A 19,313-nucleotide genomic window follows, 5' to 3' on the forward strand; every position below is an offset into this window, starting at 1 on the left:
ACTATGGCCCCCTCATGACTCGGGGACTTCAACTCCCAGAATTCCTGAGCCAGCATGGGGGAACTATGGCCCCCTCATGACTCGGGGACTTCAACTCCCAGAATTCCTGAGCCAGCATGGAGGAACTATGGCCCCCTCATGACTCGGGGACTTCAACTCCCAGAATTCCTGAGCCAGCTGGAACTCTAGTTCTAGTTTTACTGCCTAGGAGCACTCCATAAAAAAGAGAGTGCAAGAAATTATTTGTCCTTCAGCTACTCCTAGGAGTAGGAATGTCTTCTCTCAGAGCAATAGCAGTTGGATAAGCTGCTGCACTGACACAGTAGGAGAGGAACGGAAACGATTACAAAACAGGAAATCAACCAATTCAGAAGAAAACGTAAGGGGGGGGAAATATAAAAACCCTCAATTTGCAGAGTCTGGTTCGAAGGGGCTTCTGTTAAATTGCCTATCCCGGAAAGAGACATTTGTATTCCTATTTCATAGTATAAATATTTATGAAATGTGTCATAGTACAAACACGGAACCAAAGGCGAAGAAGGGGATGGAGAGTCAATTTCTCTCTCACCTCATTTTTATCCCAGCAGTTTTTATTTATTCAGAATTTTCCTGGAAGGAGATCGGGATTATATAGACAGAGAGCTGTTGTCACTGCAGCCTCTACACCTCTTTACATTAATCTTTAAAGACTGAGGTCAGCCAATAAACTTCAGGGTTCCGTGAATATGTGACCCCTGAACTAACCTTAGTAATCCAGCACATCGATTCCTACAGCACTTCACAGGGAGAAAATAGCCTGGTTGATGGCATGCTTGGAATCCTTCAGTAGCCCGTTGGCCAAGTTACCTGAGACTTGATTCAGCATCTCAAATGGTGCGTTCTGAACTGATTTACTTGTAGACCCAGTTGGATATCATGTCGCCTCCGCTCCTTTTAGTGTCAATAATTCCATTTGTTGGAAATCAGAGGACACCAGTACAAAGTGATGCTGTTGGCCCACTGTGGCCTGCCTATGGGCACATTTTGAAAGACCTGTGTGTAGCTCACAGCCCTGTGAATTTGTCCCAATAATCAGGTCAGCACCAAATGGTTTTACCATGCAGATAATAATAATAATAATAATAATAATAATAATAATAATAATAATAATAATAATAATAATAATAATAATAAATAATGATTAATAATAATAATAATAATAATAATAATAATAATAATAATAATAATAATAATAATAATAATAATAATAATAATAATAATAGTAATGTTGGAAGGGACCTTAGAGGTCTTCTAGTCCAACCCCCTGCTCAGGCAGGAAACCCTATACCATTTTGGAGAAATGGATGTCCAATCTCTTATTTATTTATTTATTTTATTTTATTGCATTTATATACCGCCCTTTCCCTGAGGACTCAGGGCGGTTTACAGGGAGTTAAAAATCAACCATACAAGAGTTAAAAACCAATTTAAAAAGATTAAACCAACCCTGTACTATTAAAAACCCCAATTAAAATAAATTTCTCCTCAGCCTGGGCCCGAGAGCTCAAAGAGCCAGGTCTTCAGGCCCCGGCGGAATGAACGGAGGTCGGGGGCAGTCCTCAGCTCCACTGGCAGCTGGTTCCAGAGGGAAGGTGCCCCCACTGAGAAGGCCCTATCCCTGGGTGTCACCCGCCAGCAATCTCTTACCGGCGGGACCCTGAGCAGACCCTCCCTGTGGGAGCGCACTGCTCTTCTTAAAACCTCCAGTGATGGAGCACCCACAACTTCTGGAGGCAGGCTGTTCCACCGGTTAATTGTTCTAACTGTCAGGAAGTTTCTCCTTAGTTCTAAGTTGCTCCTCTCCTTGATGAGTTTCCATCCGTTGCTTCTTGTCCTGCTTTCAGGAGCTTTGGAGAATAGCTTGACTCCCTCTTCTTTGGGCCAGCCCCTGAGATACTGGAAGACTGCTATCATGTCCTCCCTCATCCTTCTCTTCATTAGACTAGACATTCCCAATCCCAGCAGCTGTTCCTTATACGTTTTAGCCTCCAGTCCCTTGATCATCTTTGTTGCTCTTCTCTGCACTCTTTCTAGAGTCTCAGCGTCTTTTTTACAGTGTGGTGACCAAAACTGGATGCCGGATTCCAAGGGTGGCCTTACCAAGGCACCGTCAAGCGGTATAATCCTTGACTCACGATCACAACTGAACTCAAAAGTTTCCATTGCTAAGCGAGACAGTTGTTCGGCGGGTTTTGCCCCATTTTTTACGACCTTTGTGGCCTCCGTGGTCGTTAAGTGAACCACTGCAGTTAAGTTGGTAACTGGGTTGTTCAGGGAATCTGGCTTTCCCCGACTGACTCCGCTTGTCAGAAAGTCACAAAAGGGGATCGCGTGACTCTGGGACGCGGCAACGGTCGTAAGTATGAGACAGCCGCCGAGCCTCTGAATTTTCATCCCAGGATCCTGCGGACGCTGCCAGGGTCGCAGGTGTGAAAAATAGTTGTACGCCCCTTTTTTCCAGGGCCATCCTAACTTTTTAGGGTCACTAGGTGAACGGCTGCAAGTTGAGGACCAGCTGTATCCTACTGTAGCCAGGGGCATTTCAGGGACTCAAATGCCCCTCAAACTAATATCCTGACGGACCAAGGAAGTTGGCCTCTATGCTGTACCTTCCCAAAACACCAGAAAAAATAAATCAATCTCTAATGGTTAGAGCAGACATGTCAAACACAAGGCCCGGGGGCCGGATCTGGCCCGCGAAGTCATTTCATGCGGCCCGCGAAACCATCCTGGAAAGAGTGAGGGAACGGCCCCCACTGCCTTGGCCCTGGCCCAGAGACCCTCCTCCTTCCAGAGACCCTCAGATCTGCCCAGGCCCCCACAGGCACCCTTGATGCGAATGATGTAGAGCTGGCCACGCCCATCCAGTAGGCCATACGCACTCTAGCCACGCCCACCCAGTAGGCCATACGCACTCTAGCCACGCCCACCCAGTAGGCCACGCCCACCCAGGCCATACCCACCCGGCCGCCTGAGGGCAATTGCAATGCTGATGTGGCCCTCAATGAAATTGAGTTTGACACCCCTGGGTTAGAGGCATTTTTCACCTTACTGTCTACCTAAGTCAGTCCTGATTTTTAGAGCAGCCTTTGGTGCGACTTTGCGTTGAGTTAAAAAAAAAAGAAAAAAGAAAAAAAAGGGGGGGGAGAGCGCCATTCCTGCTAACTAACAGGTTTCTCTCTCACAATTGTTTCCCCCCCACCCCACAGTGCAATTTGATATGATGCGTGCCTGCAATCTGATTGCCACCGTGGCCTTGACAGCCGGTCAGCTCCTCTTCGCCTTGGGACTGGTAGAGCTGCCCATTATTTCCCAGGATACCCAATGGTGGGAAGAAGCCATCGCTGCGGTCTTCCAGCTGGGCAGTGAGTACCTTGCGTTGCAAAAGTCGAAAAAACCTGCCCCACCGGGGGGGGGGAAACGCCAAGGGGGGGTTCCCGTTCAAAACGTTTTCCAATTGGGTGGAGGAGGCCTTCCTACAAAAATTGGTAGGAATCCCTTCCATAGCTACACCCAGGGCTGACGCGGAAAAGATGGGCCGGTTCTGTCTCCACACAAAAATCAAAATAGAGGGATGGGAAAACTTCAATGGAATGGTGGACTTCCCCTAAAGAATTGGTGGCCAAGAATCTTTTTTTCTTTCTTTCTTTTTTTCAAGATTGTCGGTCGCCGTGAGCACCACTCATGCTATGATGCTATTCTCTCTCTCTCTCTCTCTCTCTCTCTCTCTCTCTCTCTCTCTCTCTCTCTGTCTCTCTTTCTCTTTCTCTCTCTCTCTCTCTCTCTCTCTCTGTGTCTCTTTCTCTCTCTCTCTCTCTCTCTGTGTCTCTTTCTCTCTCTCTCTCTCTCTCTCTCTGTCTCTCTTTCTCTCTCTCTCTCTGTCTCTCTTTCTCTTTCTCTCTCTCTCTCTCTCTCTCTCTTTCTCTGTGTGTCTCTCTCTCTCTCTCCCTGTTTCTCTCCATCTCTTTCTCTCCTCTCTCTCTCTTTCTCTCTCTCTCTCTCTGTCCCTCTCTCTCTCTGTCTTTCTTTCTCTCTCTCTCTCTCTCTGTCCCTCTCTCTCTCTGTCTTTCTTTCTCTCTCTCTCTCTCTCTCTGTGTGTGTGTGTGTGTGTGTGTGTCTCTTTCTCTCTCTCTCTGTCTCTGTCTCTCTTTCTCTCTCTCTCTGTCTCTCTTTCTCTTTCTCTCTCTCTCTCTCTCTCTCTCTCTGTCTCTGTCTCTCTCTCTCTCTCTCTCTCTCTCTCTCTCTCTCTCTCTCCCTCTCTCTCTCTGTCTTTCTTTCTCTCTCTCTCTCTCTGTCCCTCTCTCTCTCTGTCTTTCTTTCTCTCTCTCTCTCTTTCTCTCTCTCTCTCTCTCTGTCTCTATGTTGGGGGCAATTAAGCTGACTTTGTAATAATGCCGCTTGGGGGGTGTGTGAAAGCCCTAATAAGAAGGCATATACATGGAATGAAGGCTACTGCTAAGCTTGTAAGCCGCCCTGAGTCTTCGGAGAAGGGCGGGATATAAATGAATTAAAATAAATAAATAAATAAATAAATAAATAAATAAATAAATAAATAAATAAATGTCCTATTCATGACGGTTGCACATGATCCCTTTTGTAACCTTCTGACAAGCAAAGTCAATGGGGAAGCCAGAGTCGCTTAACAAACTTGTTACTAACTTCACAACGGCAGCAATTCGCCAAGCAACAGCGGCAAGAAAGGTCATAAAATGGGGAGCAGGCCCACTTAACAACTGTCTTGCTTAGCAGCAAAAAAATTGTTGCTCCGTTGTGGTCATAAGTCGAGAACTGCCTGTGCCGCTCTTAATTGCACGATTAGCCGTCAGGGTTTTAAGAAGAGATTGGACAACCATTTGTCCAGAATGACATGGGTCTCCTCCTTGAGCAGGAGGTGGAACTAGAAGACCTCTGCAGTCTCTTCCAACTCGGTTATTCCTAGAAATCCCGATTCCATTTCCCTCCCCCCCCCCACACAACAAAAGCAGCTTCTCTCCCAACTGCTCAGCCGTTCTCTGTTCTCCGAGCTCGAGAGGAAATGCATTTTGGCCCGGTTTGAATTTGTTGTTTCATTGACAAACAGTACAAGAGGGCGGCCGTGTGCCTTTCTTCTATCACGGCTGCTAATTTTAGATGAGGGATTTTTTTCCCCCACTAGGCTACAGTCTGTTTTAAACACAGTCAGAGAGAGACAGAAGGGCGCCAGGATTTCCCGACACAGGAGAAGGAAATGCCTGCTGTTACCTGTTATGCAAGCTGAACCTTGAAATCCTCAGCACTTGGAATGGGAAGGGGGGAGAGAGAGGGAGAGAAGAGAGAGAGGAGAGAAGAGAAGAGAGAGAGGAGAGAGAGAAGAGAGAGAGAGAAGAGAGAGGGAGAAAGGAGAGTAGAGAGAGAAAAGAGAAAAAAGAGAGAAGAGAGAGAGAAGGAGAAAGAGGAGAGAGAGGAGAGAGAGAGGAGAGAAAGAGGAGAGAGAGGAGAGAGAGAAGAGCGAGAGAGAAGAGAGAGGGAGAAAGGAGAGGAGAGAGAGAAGAGAAAAAGAGAGAGGAGAGAGAGAAGGAGAAAGAGGAGAGAGAGAGAGGGAGAGAGGGAGAGAGGGAGAGAAGAGAAAGAGAGGGAGAGAAGAGAAGAGAGAGAGGAGAGAGAGAGGAGAGAGAGAAGAGAGAGAGAGAAGAGAGAGGGAGAAAGGAGAGGAGAGAGAGAAGAGAAAAAGAGAGAGGAGAGAGAGAAGGAGAAAGAGGAGAGAGAGAGAGGGAGAGAGGGAGAGAAGAGAAAGAGAGGGAGAGAAGAGAAGAGAGAGAGGAGAGAGAGAGGAGAGAGAGAAGAGAGAGAGAGAAGAGAGAGGGAGAAAGGAGAGTAGAGAGAGAAGAGAAAAAGAGAGAGGAGAGAGAGAAGGAGAAAGAGGAGAGAGAGAGAGGGAGAGAGGGAGAGAAGAGAAAGAGAGGGAGAGAAGAGAAGAGAGAGAGGAGAGAGAGAGGAGAGAGAGAAGAGAGAGAGAGAAGAGAGAGGGAGAAAGGAGAGTAGAGAGAGAAAAGAGAAAAAGAGAGAGGAGAGAGAGGAGAAAGAGGAGAGAGAGAGAGGAGAGAGAGAGGAGAGAAAGAGGAGAGAGAGGAGAGAGAAGAGAGAGAGAGGAGAGAGGGAGAAAGGAGAGAAAGGGAGAAAAAGAGAGAGAGGAGAGAAAAAGAAGGGAGAGAGAGAGAGAGAAGAGAAAGTGAGGAGAAAGAGGAGGGAGAGAGAGGAGAGGGAGGGAGAGAGAAAAAGAGAGGAGAGAAAGAGAGAGAGAGGAGAGAGAAAGAAAGAGAGATTGAAGTTGGAATTTTTCATGCAATGCTATGAAGACCGGTCGCTGTGAGCCCTGTGATTGAGTGCTTGAAGTGTGAAAAGCAGAAGAATGAAGGGAAGACAAAGGTGACGTGGGGAGGGGGGAGAGAAAGGCATACATCACCACCGGAGGTACCAACCTCCACTCTCCACTCTTCCCACCAACTTTATTTATTTTTATTTGCGGTAGCAAACAACAGCAAACTGGAAAAACAGGTTTACAATGCCCTGAGTCCTTCGGGAGAAGGGCAGTATACAAATAAAATAAAATAAATAAATAAATAAATAAGTGTTGAAGGAGTTTTGTTCAAAGCATTGTTGTAAGTCCTGCGTACATTAAAGGCCTTGGGAGCTGAACCTGAAGCAACAGCAGAGGAAAAAATGTTTCCAGATACTGAACGTGGCTGATGGCGCTGGCGTACATGCCAAAGGATTGATGCTTTTGAATGGCGGCGTTGGCTAAGACAGACTCTTGAGAGTCCCTCGGACTGCTGCCTGTCCTTTGGAAAGACAGATGGGAAGAGAGGACTCATGGGAAGAGACTCTGAGGTTGGGAAAGAAGGAAGACAAACGGAGAGGACAGCAAGAGTATGGGACGGTTAGATACTGCCATCAGTGCAATGAGCATGAATTTGGGCAAATTCGGGGGGGGGGCAATAGAGGACAAGGGGGTCTGGCACGCTATGGTCCGCGGGGGTCGCAAAGAGCCGGACACGACTTAGCCGCTGAACAGCAACCTGGCGTAAAAAAACACCTGATCCAAGTGAAGGAAGTTAAGTCTCCAATACGTACAGCCTGCTTACCTTCAAATTCAACTCTTTTCCCTCTATTCTGATGGGGCCAATGCTGGAACGTTTGCCTGCCTGTTCAATATCCACATCTGAGAATGTATGTTTATTGGACAGAACAAAGGAGATAAGCCACAGTAACGTATGCCATATGTTACTTGGAGGGCCTGGATTTTGAAATCAGCCTTTTCATATACAGAACGAAAATATTCACATAGGAGCTTGCATTTTAGCTGAGTGAAGGAGCAAAAAAATAAAAGAAAAGAAAAAAGAAAGAAAAAAGAAGAGAGAAAAAAAGAAAAAAAAAAGAGAAAAATCCCTTGGCCACCTCTGCATCTTACCTGGATAAAAAGCAAAGGCCAGGTTTTCCCTAAGTGGCAGGGTCTCGAGTTAAGGGTAGGAATACAAGCCGTGTCTACAACTCGGCTAATGCCTCCTTAAGTAACACCAGCTGCCTGCAATTAGTGCAGGTTCGCGTCCCACCAGGCTCAAGGTTGACTCAGTCTTCCATCCTTCCCAGGTAGGTAAAATGAGGACCCAGATTGTTGGGGGCAATTAAGCTGACTTTGTAATAATGCCGCTTGGGGTGTGTGTGAAAGCCCAGCAGGCATATACATAGAATGAAGGCTACTGCTAAGCTTGTAAGCCGCCCTGAGTCTTCGGAGAAGGGCGGGATATAAATGGAATTAAAATAAAATAAAAATAAAATAAAATAAACTCGGCAAAGCGGTTTTGTTTTCCAGAATCACAGCTTTGTGAATCCAGAACACCTTGCACCTAGGTGCTGTGTTTTTTTTAATCTTTGCACCCTCGGATGAAGCAGCCTTTGGAAAATGAATCACAGTATTGCCAACTCCCATGGGTCTGAACCCCGGAAGGGGAGCAATCACGTGCAAAACCTATCAACACTGGAAGTTTTTAAGGAGGGATTGGGCAACCGTTGGTCTGAAACAGGTATAGGGTTTTTCTTGGCTGAGCAGGGGGTTGGACTAGAAGACCTCTCAGGTCCCTTCCGACTCTGTTATTCCATTATTCTTTTTATTCTCTAAAAGAGGCTACACGGTTCAAAAGTTTGATTTTCCCCCTAGACTGCTGAAACCTCTCTCTGGAGATGCTGTTATGCTGGCTAAGGAAGTAATCAAAGCCAGTTTGGGTTTAGCACAGAAAAATAATAAACCTCTCTCTCTCTTCAGGAGATCAAGGGATCTGGATAATAGCCCTTTCAGCATCAGAATAACGGAAACCAGAGGAAAGAGAAAACCTTGGCAGAAACCAAAACGGTGGACCTATCCACGTTTGACTTCATTTCAACTGTAGCCACATTTTCAAACATCCGGATGTAGACCCAAACACATATTCTCTTAGAAGAGAATATTTGTAGCTCTGAGTTAAACTGTGAGGTCCTTGGTATTTGATGAGCTTGGTGTGTTTTTTGTCTTGTGGACGTTTCGTTACCAATAGCAATAGCAATCGCACTTAGACTTATATACCGCTTTACGGTGCTTTACAGCCCTCTCTAAGCGGTTTACAGTCAGTCTCTTGCCCCCCAACTATCTGGGCTCCTCATTTTACCGACCTCGGAAAGATGGAAGACTGAGTCAACCTTGTGCCGGTCAGGATCGAACTGCTGGCAATGGGCAGAATTTGCCTGCAGTACTGCATTCTAACCACTGCACCACCACAGCTCGTCCTTCCTTCGTTCCTTCCTTCCTTCGGACTTAGCAATATCCCTTAGACTTATATACCGCTTCACAGCACTTTACATCCCTCTCTGTGTGATGTACAGAGTCAGCCTATGGCCCCCAACAATCTGGGTCCTCATTTTACTGAACTCGGAAGGATGAGAAGGCTGAGTCAACCTTGTGCCGGTCAGGAACGAACTGCTGGCAATGGGCAGAATTTGCCTGCAGTACTGCATTCTAACCACTGCACCACCACAGTTCGTCCTTCCTTCGTTCCTTCCTTCCTTCGGACTTAGCAATATCCCTTAGACTTATATACCGCTTCACAGCACTTTACATCCCTCTCTAAGTGGTGTACAGAGTCAGCCTGTGGCCCCCAACTATCTGGGTCCTCATTTTACCAAACTCGGAAGGATGAGAAGGATGAGTCAACCTTGTGCCGGTCAGGATCGAGCTCCTGGCTGCGGGCAGAGTCAGCCTGCAATACTGCATTCTAACCACTTGAGCCACCACGACTCATTACCCAAGTAGGGTTAAATCACTGGCACCGATGCTGTTACCTAGTTTGGTAATGAAACGTCTGCAAGAAAACCACCAAGCTCAGAGAGCACCAAGGACCCTGAAGATCCTCTTATCTACAGATGTATTCCAGCGACTCTGAAAACTTGAACTCTTTTTTAAAATAATAATAATAATAATAATAATAATAATAATAATAATAATAATAATAATAATAATAATAATAATAACAATAATTCCAAAATTAACAACAACAAAAATTAGAGGTCTTGTCATATTAACAGCAAGCCTCTCAGATCAACGATACCAAGTACGCGTATTGATCTGGCCCGCGGATTTATTTTCATTCTAGCTTCCCTGTCTGCAGGACCTTAACAGCTGGTCCTACGTCAAAAGAGAAGATGCGTTCTCCAGAAAGCGGCCTGTTCCAGCCAACCTCAAATACCCCAAACAAAATTCTGACCTTGGCAAGCGAGCCCTGACGGGTCAGCCCTCCCCGCCACACGGACACGATGGCTCCCAGCCCTGCCTCACTTTGACTTGAGCCACCTGGGTCTGTCCTGGAAAGGGTTGCATCCCTTTTGGGAAGCACAACAAAACAGGACGCTGACAAAATACAACTTTAGGAAGTTGAGAGGAAGGGAAGAGGGAAGGAAATACCGTTGCCCTGGCAGGGCCAGGACTGGACAGCCACACACCTTACAGGAAAGAGCTGTTTGCTTTGGGAAAGGACGGTGGGGAAATGCAAGGGGGGTTTTGTGCAGAGAGAGCTTTGAGCTAACGTTCCTAGGTTCGCTTCGGGAGGTTTCTCCTTAGAGAGAGAGAGTCAGGTATTAAAATACGGAAGGCTGACGGCGAATGTTGAGCGAACTGGGCCACCGGATCCGCTCATACCATGGAAAGCAATCTCCCAGTTCAAGAACAACATCCCCACGGTACGAAGATCTTCAAAAAGAGGGGCCGTTATGGCAACTGAACGGGGCAGTGGGACTGAGGTATATGGTCTGTTACGCTTAATGCAAAATCGCCAAACTGCACGGGGGAATTCTCTGGAGAAAGCCATTCCATTTGGAAGAGTTAGTGGTAAAAGGAAAGCAGGGTGTCAAAGACGACGGTGGCTGGACACCCTGAAAGCCGACGCCAGCCAGAGAGGACTCAGGAGCGCAAGACTGGAAGATGTGGAGCTCTTCTCCAAAGCGCCCGAAGGACAAGAAGCAACGGATGGAAACTAGTCAAGGAGAGAAGCAACCTAGAATTAAGGAGAAATTTCCTGACAGTGAGAACAATTAATCAGTGGAACAACCTGCTTCCAGTAGCTGTGAATGCTCCAACGCTGGAAGCTTTTAAGAAGAGAACTGGACAGCCGTTTGTCTGAAATGGTACTATAGGGTTTCCTGCCTGAGCAGGGGGTTGGGCTAGATGACCTCCAAGGTCCCTTCCAACTCTTGTTATTTCTGTGTTCTAACCTAGCATGTATATTTTGGGCTTGCTTAGCATTCCCAACCAGCCATTTTTATTTATTATTCGTGTTTTCCTTCCAGAAATATCCAAAGCAACCACACCGCAGATGAGGTTTTAAAGAAACTGGGAAATCGGTCCTGGGTTATCTGGAACAGCCCAGACAGCCCATCCTTATGAGTAATAATTACACTTGAACCGGCTTGGCTTGGTCTTATATTGTCTTGTGCCCAAGAATAGATTTGTGTGTGTGTGTCACCGAAGGTTTGCAAGCCCTGCCACGGATGCACAAAGGAGGGACGCACAAGAGAAGTGGAGACAGCCAGTCCTGATTCAGGACTGACCTGTCCTTGCCCACAATCCTAACGGAAATGGTATCTGCAGATCTTTATGTCTGTTTACCACCCTTTTGTTTATCCTAGCCTCCTTTTGCAAAGGGGCCCTTTTGTCTGTGTGAATTCCCTTCTGTTGTGGTGGTGGTTAAGGAAGTGTTTATGAGAGAAGGGGGGGAGGGAAGCTGGGTGTGTGTTTTTTATTATTATTTTTTTTTAATTTCCCTATTATGCAAGGCCTATTTGCTTCTTTGCATATTGTTCTCCTTAGGCTAATTAGACCTATAAATGACTTCCATCCAAAAGTTAATTAACTTGGGCCGAGGAGGGTGGAGTAGAGACGGAGAGAGGACCCGAGGAGGTGTTGCAGAAAGACCTGTCCCAAGAAACACGCCCGAAGCTGCGTTGACACCTGCCTTGACTTGGAAAGTAGGACTGCTTATGTGGTTCTTCACACAACCTCCTGGGTCAAGAGGCTTCGGATTCTACTTCTGACCCCTTGATCGATTTCCTGCACGGCTAGACAAATCTCCTCACCTCGGTTTCCTCCAGAGTGAAACAAGAATAACCGGATATTTAGGATACACGCGAAGAAGGAAACGGTGCTGGGGATAATAATGCTTCACGTTCATAAAGATCTTCAAGGCCGGTGGGAGAATGCCAACGTTAAGGGGGGAAAAAGCCAAACATCGCTGCCCTTTTCGAATCGGACCCTTTCCTGCCAGTTACGCAGGAGGAAATCCATCTCCAGATAAAGGAATTTCCCAGGGAAACTTATGGATGTATTCTCCCATTCAAAATTATCCACGTTTCTACCATCTTTCCTTGAAAGCGACTCAAGACTTCATTTTTTGGCCTCCGGAATTACAAACACAGGGGTAGTAGGCTGTTAGGGTGAGAGACTTCCTTTGTGACTTAGTAAATTCCCTTTGATCAATCAGGTCCTTTGGCGAGAAACAATCTGTTACACTGACAGCGTTCAAATCGTGTGCAACGTGCGATGCATATCGATGGGAGTGGCTAAGAAATGTGGTAAAAAATAATAATAATGAAATACATACATGCACAGATATGCATTCAGATAGCCTAACGTGTAGAAAGCTGCCCACATGTCCACAGAATTGTATCCACCTTATTTTGCTTAATGTGACCCGACAAAGACATGAAGGGCACACTCTGTTGTGCCAGCTACTAGAATGATTGCATCTGATTTATGAAATCATGAAAGCACAATAATATCTATGGGAAATATAATTTTTCTCCCAAACAACACAACTTGAGTATATGTGGTGCAGATGGTGGATATAGACAACCACAGATTTATTTATTTTTCCTAAAGGGAACGAACATAACTGCATCTACCTGTACTCCATTGTGTGTTCAGCTATTCTGGACACAGGGTGAGAGCAGTTGAAGATGCAGTTGAATAATGCCTAGAGTATGGGTGTCCACCCTTTTGACTTGCCTTGCTCACAATGAATGAAGAGGAATTGTTTGCACCGAATATACAATATATAAGAGCCATGGTGGCACAGTAGCTACAATCCAATATTGCAGGCTAACTCTGCCCACTGCCAGGAGTTCAACCCTGTTGACTCAGCCTTCCCTCCTTCCGAGGTATGAGGATCCAGACTGTTGGGGGCAATATGCTGGCTCTGTAAACTGCTTAGAGAAGGCTGTAAAACACTGTGAAATGATAACGTAAGTCTAAGTGCTAATGCTATATAACCTATAAAAGGGGCTTTTTTTCTCATAGAACGCTCAGAACGGAGTTCCGGCACCTTTTTTGGATGGAACCTTGTAGGGTAGGCAAGGTGGTTTGTATGACATGTGTGAGTTCCGGCACCTTTTTCTTTTACAAAAAAAGCACTGCCTATAAATATATATAAGTAATAAACTTCCTTTATTTTTTAAATTTATATTGTATCTTGTGAGGCTGCATTACTAAAGCTGTTTGGGGCCGAGGGTTGGACATGCCTGGAATCCCATTTAGAATGGAGTAATTTAAATTAATCCTTTTGATCTGCACCTTGCAAAAAAAAGCAGATTATTATTCTGCTTAGCCTCTTGAAAGAAAGAATGTATATCCCGGCGTGTCTGTGCCTGTATGCCTTAATCCTTCCTGTCCCTCATGCTACGGTGCTGTCCTTCACGCGAAACATTTGCCCCTCCTGGGTGTTGACATCCCAGGAATATTATTTAACGTGACGTTTCCAATTTCATTTTCTTTTAGGTTTTGTTCTGGTCATTGGCCTGGTGACTTTCTATCGTATCGGACCCTACACCAGCCTGTCCTGGTCTTGCTACCTGAACATTGGGGCGTGCCTCTTGGCCACATTGGCTGCAGCCATCCTTATCTGGAACATCCTTCACCGTCGGGAGGACTGCATGGCCCCCAAAGTCATTGTGATCAGCCGCACGCTGACCGCTCGCTTTCGGCGAGGGCTGGAGAACGACTACGTCGAGTCCCCGTGCTGAGAATACGTAGATGGGAAGAGGGAGATTATTCAACCACCACGGGCAGATCAAAAACGAAACAAAACAAAAATAGCCACCCGACTGCTTTCTATACACGGGCGATGTCATTTAAAACCACAAATGTCACTCTTCGCTTAGAGAACTCCGCCATTACAGGTAGTCCTCCACTTACGACCGCGATTGAGACCAAAAATTCCTGCGGGGAAGCGAGACGTTTGCTAGGTGCGCTTTGCCCCCTTTTACGACGGTCGCTCAGTTAGCAACACGGCTATGAAGTGAATCTGGCTTCCCCCACTGAGACGGTCGCAAAAGGGGACAGGGCAACGGTCATAAATATGAGCCAGCGGCCATCTGAATTTTGATCACGTAACCACGGGGGAGGCTGCGAAGGTTGTAACTGACCACAAAATTTCTGTTGCTAAGTGAGACATCTGTTAGGTGAGCTTTAGCCCCATTTTACGACCTTTCTTGCCACAGTTGTTAAGTGAATCACCACAGTTGGTAAGTTAGCAACCCGGTTGTTAAGTGAATCCGGCTTCTCCCATTGACTTTGCTGGTCAGAAGGTCACAAAAAGGGAACCTCGGGACGCAACAACGGTCATAAATGTGAACGAGTGGCCAAGCGTCTGAATTTTGATCACATGCTAGAAAGGTTGTAACTGGAAAATGGTCATCGGTCACTTTTTCCAGTGCCGTTGTAACTCTGAATGGTCGCTAAATGTACTGTTGTAAGCTGAGGACTACCTGTATTGCTTAGATGGGCCATGTTCGTCTGGATCTGTCTGTCTGTCTGCCTGTCTGTCTAGCCCAGGGCTAGGTAACCTCGGCTCTTTTATGACTCGTGGACTTCAACTCCCAGAATTCCTCAGCCAGCATGGCTCAGCTTGGAAACCTCTCTTTCCCCTCAGCGTGGCTGGTTCAGGAATTCTGGGAGTTGAAGTCCACCAGTCCTCAAAGAGCCAAGGTTGCCTAGCCCTGGTCTAGCCAAGCAGCTAGATTATACAATGCTTTCTTGATCCCAGTGTACAGCATAAGATATTAACAGCTCAAGCATCCTGATGGATTTTTAACCCCCCCCCCCAAATAAAAAAAGAGTGTGGCAGAGTTATACTCAGATGTATTTTGTGAGAATCTGGCAACGGAAAAAGGCAAGCCCTTTTTTCAAGTTTAAGTTGAGAAAGTAACCAACAGATTCAAGGGTTCGGTTGCGTAAATGTTCTTTCTTTGGAACCAGCAACAAGAGAAGTCGGAAAGAAGAAATGACCTCTGTTCCGAGTCGCTCTTTTCACCCGTTTGATGCAACTGCAAATGGGAAGGGGTTTTTTTTAAATATTAATTTAAAGAGAAATAATTATGCAAATTGATGATTTAGCACACATGGAAAATATCTATGCAAAATTTGAGAAAGGCATCGAATCTGGTTAGAACAATTATTCTGACATCGAAGCAAATGCTTCAAAATCAAAGACAACTGGGATAATTGTAGTGTTTGGAAGGCTTGGCAGAAATGTCTTTTAACCGAGCATGAAATATTTAAGATTTCAGGCTTATTGTCTTTAAAGCCAATTTTGTAGAAACATTTCCATGCCACTTAGCTCTTGATAAAGAGCTTCATTCTTCAGCTGCCATCCTTCATGATAGCTGCATTATCCACATCAAAAATATCGGGCGTTTCTCCTTCTATCATCCTTAGCAATTATTTAAATCAAGCATTGATTGCTGGCCTGTTTTTTCTTTTCCAGATTTGGTGCTAAGGTGTAGCTTTTTTTGCCTGGGTGCTTTTAGCCAAAAGAGACACAGGTAGTCCTTGACTTACGACCACGACTGAGTCTTAAAATTTCATGCTGTTTAGTGAGAAAAGTTATTCAGTGAATTTTGCCTCGTTTTACAACCTTTCTTGCCACGGCTGTAAAGCGAATCGCTGCAGTTGGTAAGTTAGTAACCTGGTTGTAAAGTGAATCTGTCTTCCCCCATTGACATTGCTTTTGTCAGAAAGTCGCAAAACGGGATCATGTGACCTTGGGGTACGACGATGGTCATAAATATGAACCAGTTGCCAAGCCTCTGAATTTTGATCGTGTAATCTGGGGGACGGGGGGGGGGTCAGTCTGCAAAGTTGTAATTGTGAAAAATAGTCCCAACGGCACTTTTTTCCGTGCCGTTGTAACTTTAAATCGTCACTAAGTGAACTGTTGTAAGTCGAGGCCACTACCTGTACTGAAATATAGAATCAAACCAGCACAGCTTCAGAAGACGCTTTGATGAGGTGGGAAGACCAGCTTACTAAATTTATGAGAGACAAGAATTTACTCCTTATTTTACCCAAGGGGGGGGGGAATCCATCAGAAAATACTGTCGGGTGACAAGATCCCTGACACCCCCAACTATATTTGGCTTTGATAAAACATTTAGCAAAACATTTTAACCAGTGAAGAATGATACTATAGAGGTAAGGACGGCGGGAGGGGGAAAAAAAAGGATTGGGTGATGAGGCTGTTGACCTAAATATTTAATGTCTCTTTCTCTGAGACTTCTGTAATATAACCGCTTCAAAACTTTCATCTAGCCTTTTCACTTTGCATCCTTGTTTTTCTTCAGAAAGGGAATAATGAAGCTAGCTCTTGAGTTTCGTAGTAGGACGTAATATGACGCCAAATAAAAGACATAAGCAGGTCTACCAATCAGTACCTAAGCTTTAATAAGCTGCCTAACCTAAGCAAAACCAACACAGAAGCTTCAACTTTATATGACACCTGCAGTTCTTGAGGAATTATTTCTACTCCGGATGTAACAATTGCATTTTTCCTCCTTAGGTTACTCAACTGTTTTAGAGGACAAAAACCTGCTATTAGACAAAAAGTAATGTAAGAATATGTGCAACATTTACGAAGTACTTTGACATCTTTAGCACTATGTATTGTAGAAAATATCTAGACAATGGACGTGGACAATTCCGATTGAAATTATAGGTAAAACAGCTACCGATATAATCCTTTGGGCACCTTAATGTTGGTATAAATTTTCTTAGCTACAGTATATTCTACCTCTCAGTAAGTTCAGTCCAATAAAACACGCAGATTAGGATTAGAAAATTCAAATCACGGTGTACTTATGTTCTAGAGTTTACATCCCACTTCAAAGCACGCCTTTAGTCTTTTCCAGATCTAGAAAACTTCCTTGCTGGGACTAAAATGGCCCATCCCTTAATCAAAAAGCGGACTTCATTTCAACTTATCTGCCTTGCTTTCTAGGAAATTTCTATAGCTGCTGAACATAAAATGTGCTCTTATTAACTGCCATTTACAAAAAAAGATTTTAAATACTAGAATATTTAAGATGTATTAGTTCTGCTAATATTGCAATAACCATCATTATAATATGAAATTAAAATCAAATGGTTCTGCCCCCGACTCCACTGTAAGAGTTGAATTCCCTGTGTTTGTCTTAGCAAAAGGTAAAGGTAAAGGTTCCCCCGCACATGCGTGCTAGTCGTTTCCGACTCTAGGGGCCGGTGCTCATCTCCGTTTCAAAGCCGAAGAGCCAGCGCTTGTCCGAGGACGTCTCCGTGGTCATGTGGCCGGCATGACTAGACGCCAAAGGCGCACGGAACGCTGTTACCTTCCCACCGGAGTGGTCCCTATTATTCTACTTGCATTTTTACGTGCTTTCGAACTGCTAGGTTGGCAGAAGCTGGGACGAGTAACAGGCGCTCACTCTGTTAACGCGGCACTCGGGATTCGACCCGCCAAACTGCCGACCTTCTGATCGACAAGCTCAGCGTCCTAAGCCACTGAGCCACTGCGTCCCTTTTTGTCTTAGACTTAGTAATAAAGTTGAAATGGTAGGTTTGCCTTTAAAGGACAAAAAGGGAAAAGGTAAGGAGGTTTTATATTTATATATTTTGGGGGTTGCCACAGAAAAGACTTGCCTAGCTCCTATTCCAGGACACTCATGATGGGGAGGGGGGGGGAATTAATAGGCTATCTTTAGAAATTAGTTACATGGCTTTACAGGGTAAATGAAAATTGGTCCATAAGGACATGAATTTCAAGCTAGAAGAAGCTTGATGATCAGGCAATAGCTTGGATCAACCTATTTTCCAAAGCACCAGAAGGGAGAACAAGAAGCAAAGGTCAGAAATTAATCAAGGAGAGAAGCAACCTAGAACTAAGTAGAAATTTCCTGACAGTTAGAACAATTAATCAGTGGAACAACCTGCCTCCAGAAACTGTGAATGCTCCAACACTGGAAGTTTTTAAGAAGAGACTGGACAGCCATTTGTCTGAAATGGTATAGGGTTTCCTGTTTGAGCAAGGATTGGATTAAAGACTTCCATGGTCTCTTCCAACTCTCTTATTCTGTCCCATATTGTAATTTTAAAAATTCTGATACCTTTGGCTGAATATTATTGGACAACCTAGCTGCTCATATAATAAATATCCCAACCATTTGCTTCCATTAGTCAAACCTCCTGTATCAGGTCTATTTGCAATCCTAGGATAACTTTGCTATGGGGTGGAGAATAACAGAAATATACAAGTCCCGGTATCTAGGCAAAGAGGACCAAGACATTCTTTAGGATCTGAAAAACATATTCCGAAGCAGCTCAGGCAAACATCTCCTTGATTCACTGGTGTATAGAAAAGATGGGAGGGAAACCACAAATGGACTTGCCAAATTCTATTATAATATCTCAGTATAGACCTAGTCTTCCTGTAGAGTTGATTGTCTTGTCTAGTTGACCTAATGCAGGGGTAGGCAACCTTGGCTCTTTTATGACTGGTGGACTTCAACTCCCAGAATTCCTGAGCCAGCCTGGCTCAGCTTGGAAACCTCTCCCTTTCCCCTCAGCGTGGCTGGCTCAGGAATTCTGGAAGTTGAAGTCCACGAGTCATAAAGCGGCCTAGGCCAGGGGTAGGCAATCTCGGCTCTTTTATGACTGGTGGACTTCAACTCCCAGAATTCCTGAGCCAGCATGGGGGAACTATGGCCCCCTCATGACTCGTGGACTTCAACTCCCAGAATTCCTGAGCCGGCATGGCTCAGCTTGGAAACCTCTCTCTTTCCCCTCAGCGTGGCTGGCTCAGGAATTCTGGGAGTTGAAGTCCACGAGTCATAAAAGAGCCGAGGTTGCCGACCCCTGCACTAGAGAGAATGAGAAATAAGGAGGGGAGGGGAGGGCGGGGATGAGAGACAACCCCAAACCGTCCTACCTTTTGATGAGTTTGATAGACTTGAAGGCCTCATCCATGTCTCCAACGGTTAGGTAGAAGCTGAAGTTGAGCATAGCTTGGCAGGTCACCTTGTCGCATTCTTCCAGCCCAACGAAATCTCTCATCGGTCTTCTAGCCACCATCTGATGCAGCGGAACCCTGCCAGGTTCCGCCTCATCCATTTTTTCAGCTTCCGGCTAAAAAGAAAGTCCTAATTACACACGGCAGGCAAAATATTTGTGATGTGTGTGTGTGTGTGTGAGAGAGAGAGAGAGGAGGGGGGAGGGAGGCAGGGAGGGAAGGAGGGAAAAAGCTATGAAGAACAGTTGCGGGAATTGGACATGTCTAATGAAAAGAAGGACTAGAAGCAGAGGCCCCCAACTTTTGGGGGGCACCAGGGACCTGGGTTCCGTGGAGAAAGGTTTTTCCGCGGACCGGAGGGTGCGTGCCTGCATCCCGTGGATGGGGCTTTTTTTGTTTACGCAG

The 19,313-nt window shown here is 45.4% G+C and overlaps 2 protein-coding genes across 4 annotated transcripts in view; one reads left to right on the plus strand and one right to left on the minus strand.

Moving 5' to 3' along the window:
• TMEM204 (transmembrane protein 204) overlaps positions 1-17,019 on the plus strand; it is a gene marked incomplete at its 3' end in the record, with an annotated part of 28,334 nt that extends 11,315 nt beyond the window's left edge. The window contains exons 2-4 of one of the 3 annotated variants that reach the window (XR_014493682.1): positions 3,249-3,404; positions 13,370-13,770; positions 16,428-17,019. Coding sequence is in view for 2 of the 3 variants with exons in the window: in XM_083372861.1 (XP_083228987.1) it covers positions 3,249-3,404; positions 13,370-13,614 (401 nt within the window). Of the gene's footprint in view, positions 1-3,248; positions 3,405-4,651; positions 4,786-13,369 lie in introns of those variants that run through there. The other 2 variants (XM_083372861.1, XM_083372862.1) reach the window with 2 other exon arrangements.
• The window catches only part of IFT140 (intraflagellar transport 140), a 75,569-nt gene that overhangs the window by 30,518 nt on the left and 25,738 nt on the right, over positions 1-19,313 (minus strand). The window contains exon 18 of the mRNA XM_083372732.1: positions 18,828-19,024. Coding sequence (XP_083228858.1) covers positions 18,828-19,024 — 197 coding nt within the window. The remainder of the gene's footprint in view (positions 1-18,827; positions 19,025-19,313) is intronic.

This window comes from Vipera ursinii (genome assembly GCF_947247035.1).
Source record: "Vipera ursinii genome assembly, chromosome: 13".
Taxonomy (NCBI): Eukaryota; Metazoa; Chordata; class Lepidosauria; order Squamata; family Viperidae; genus Vipera; species Vipera ursinii.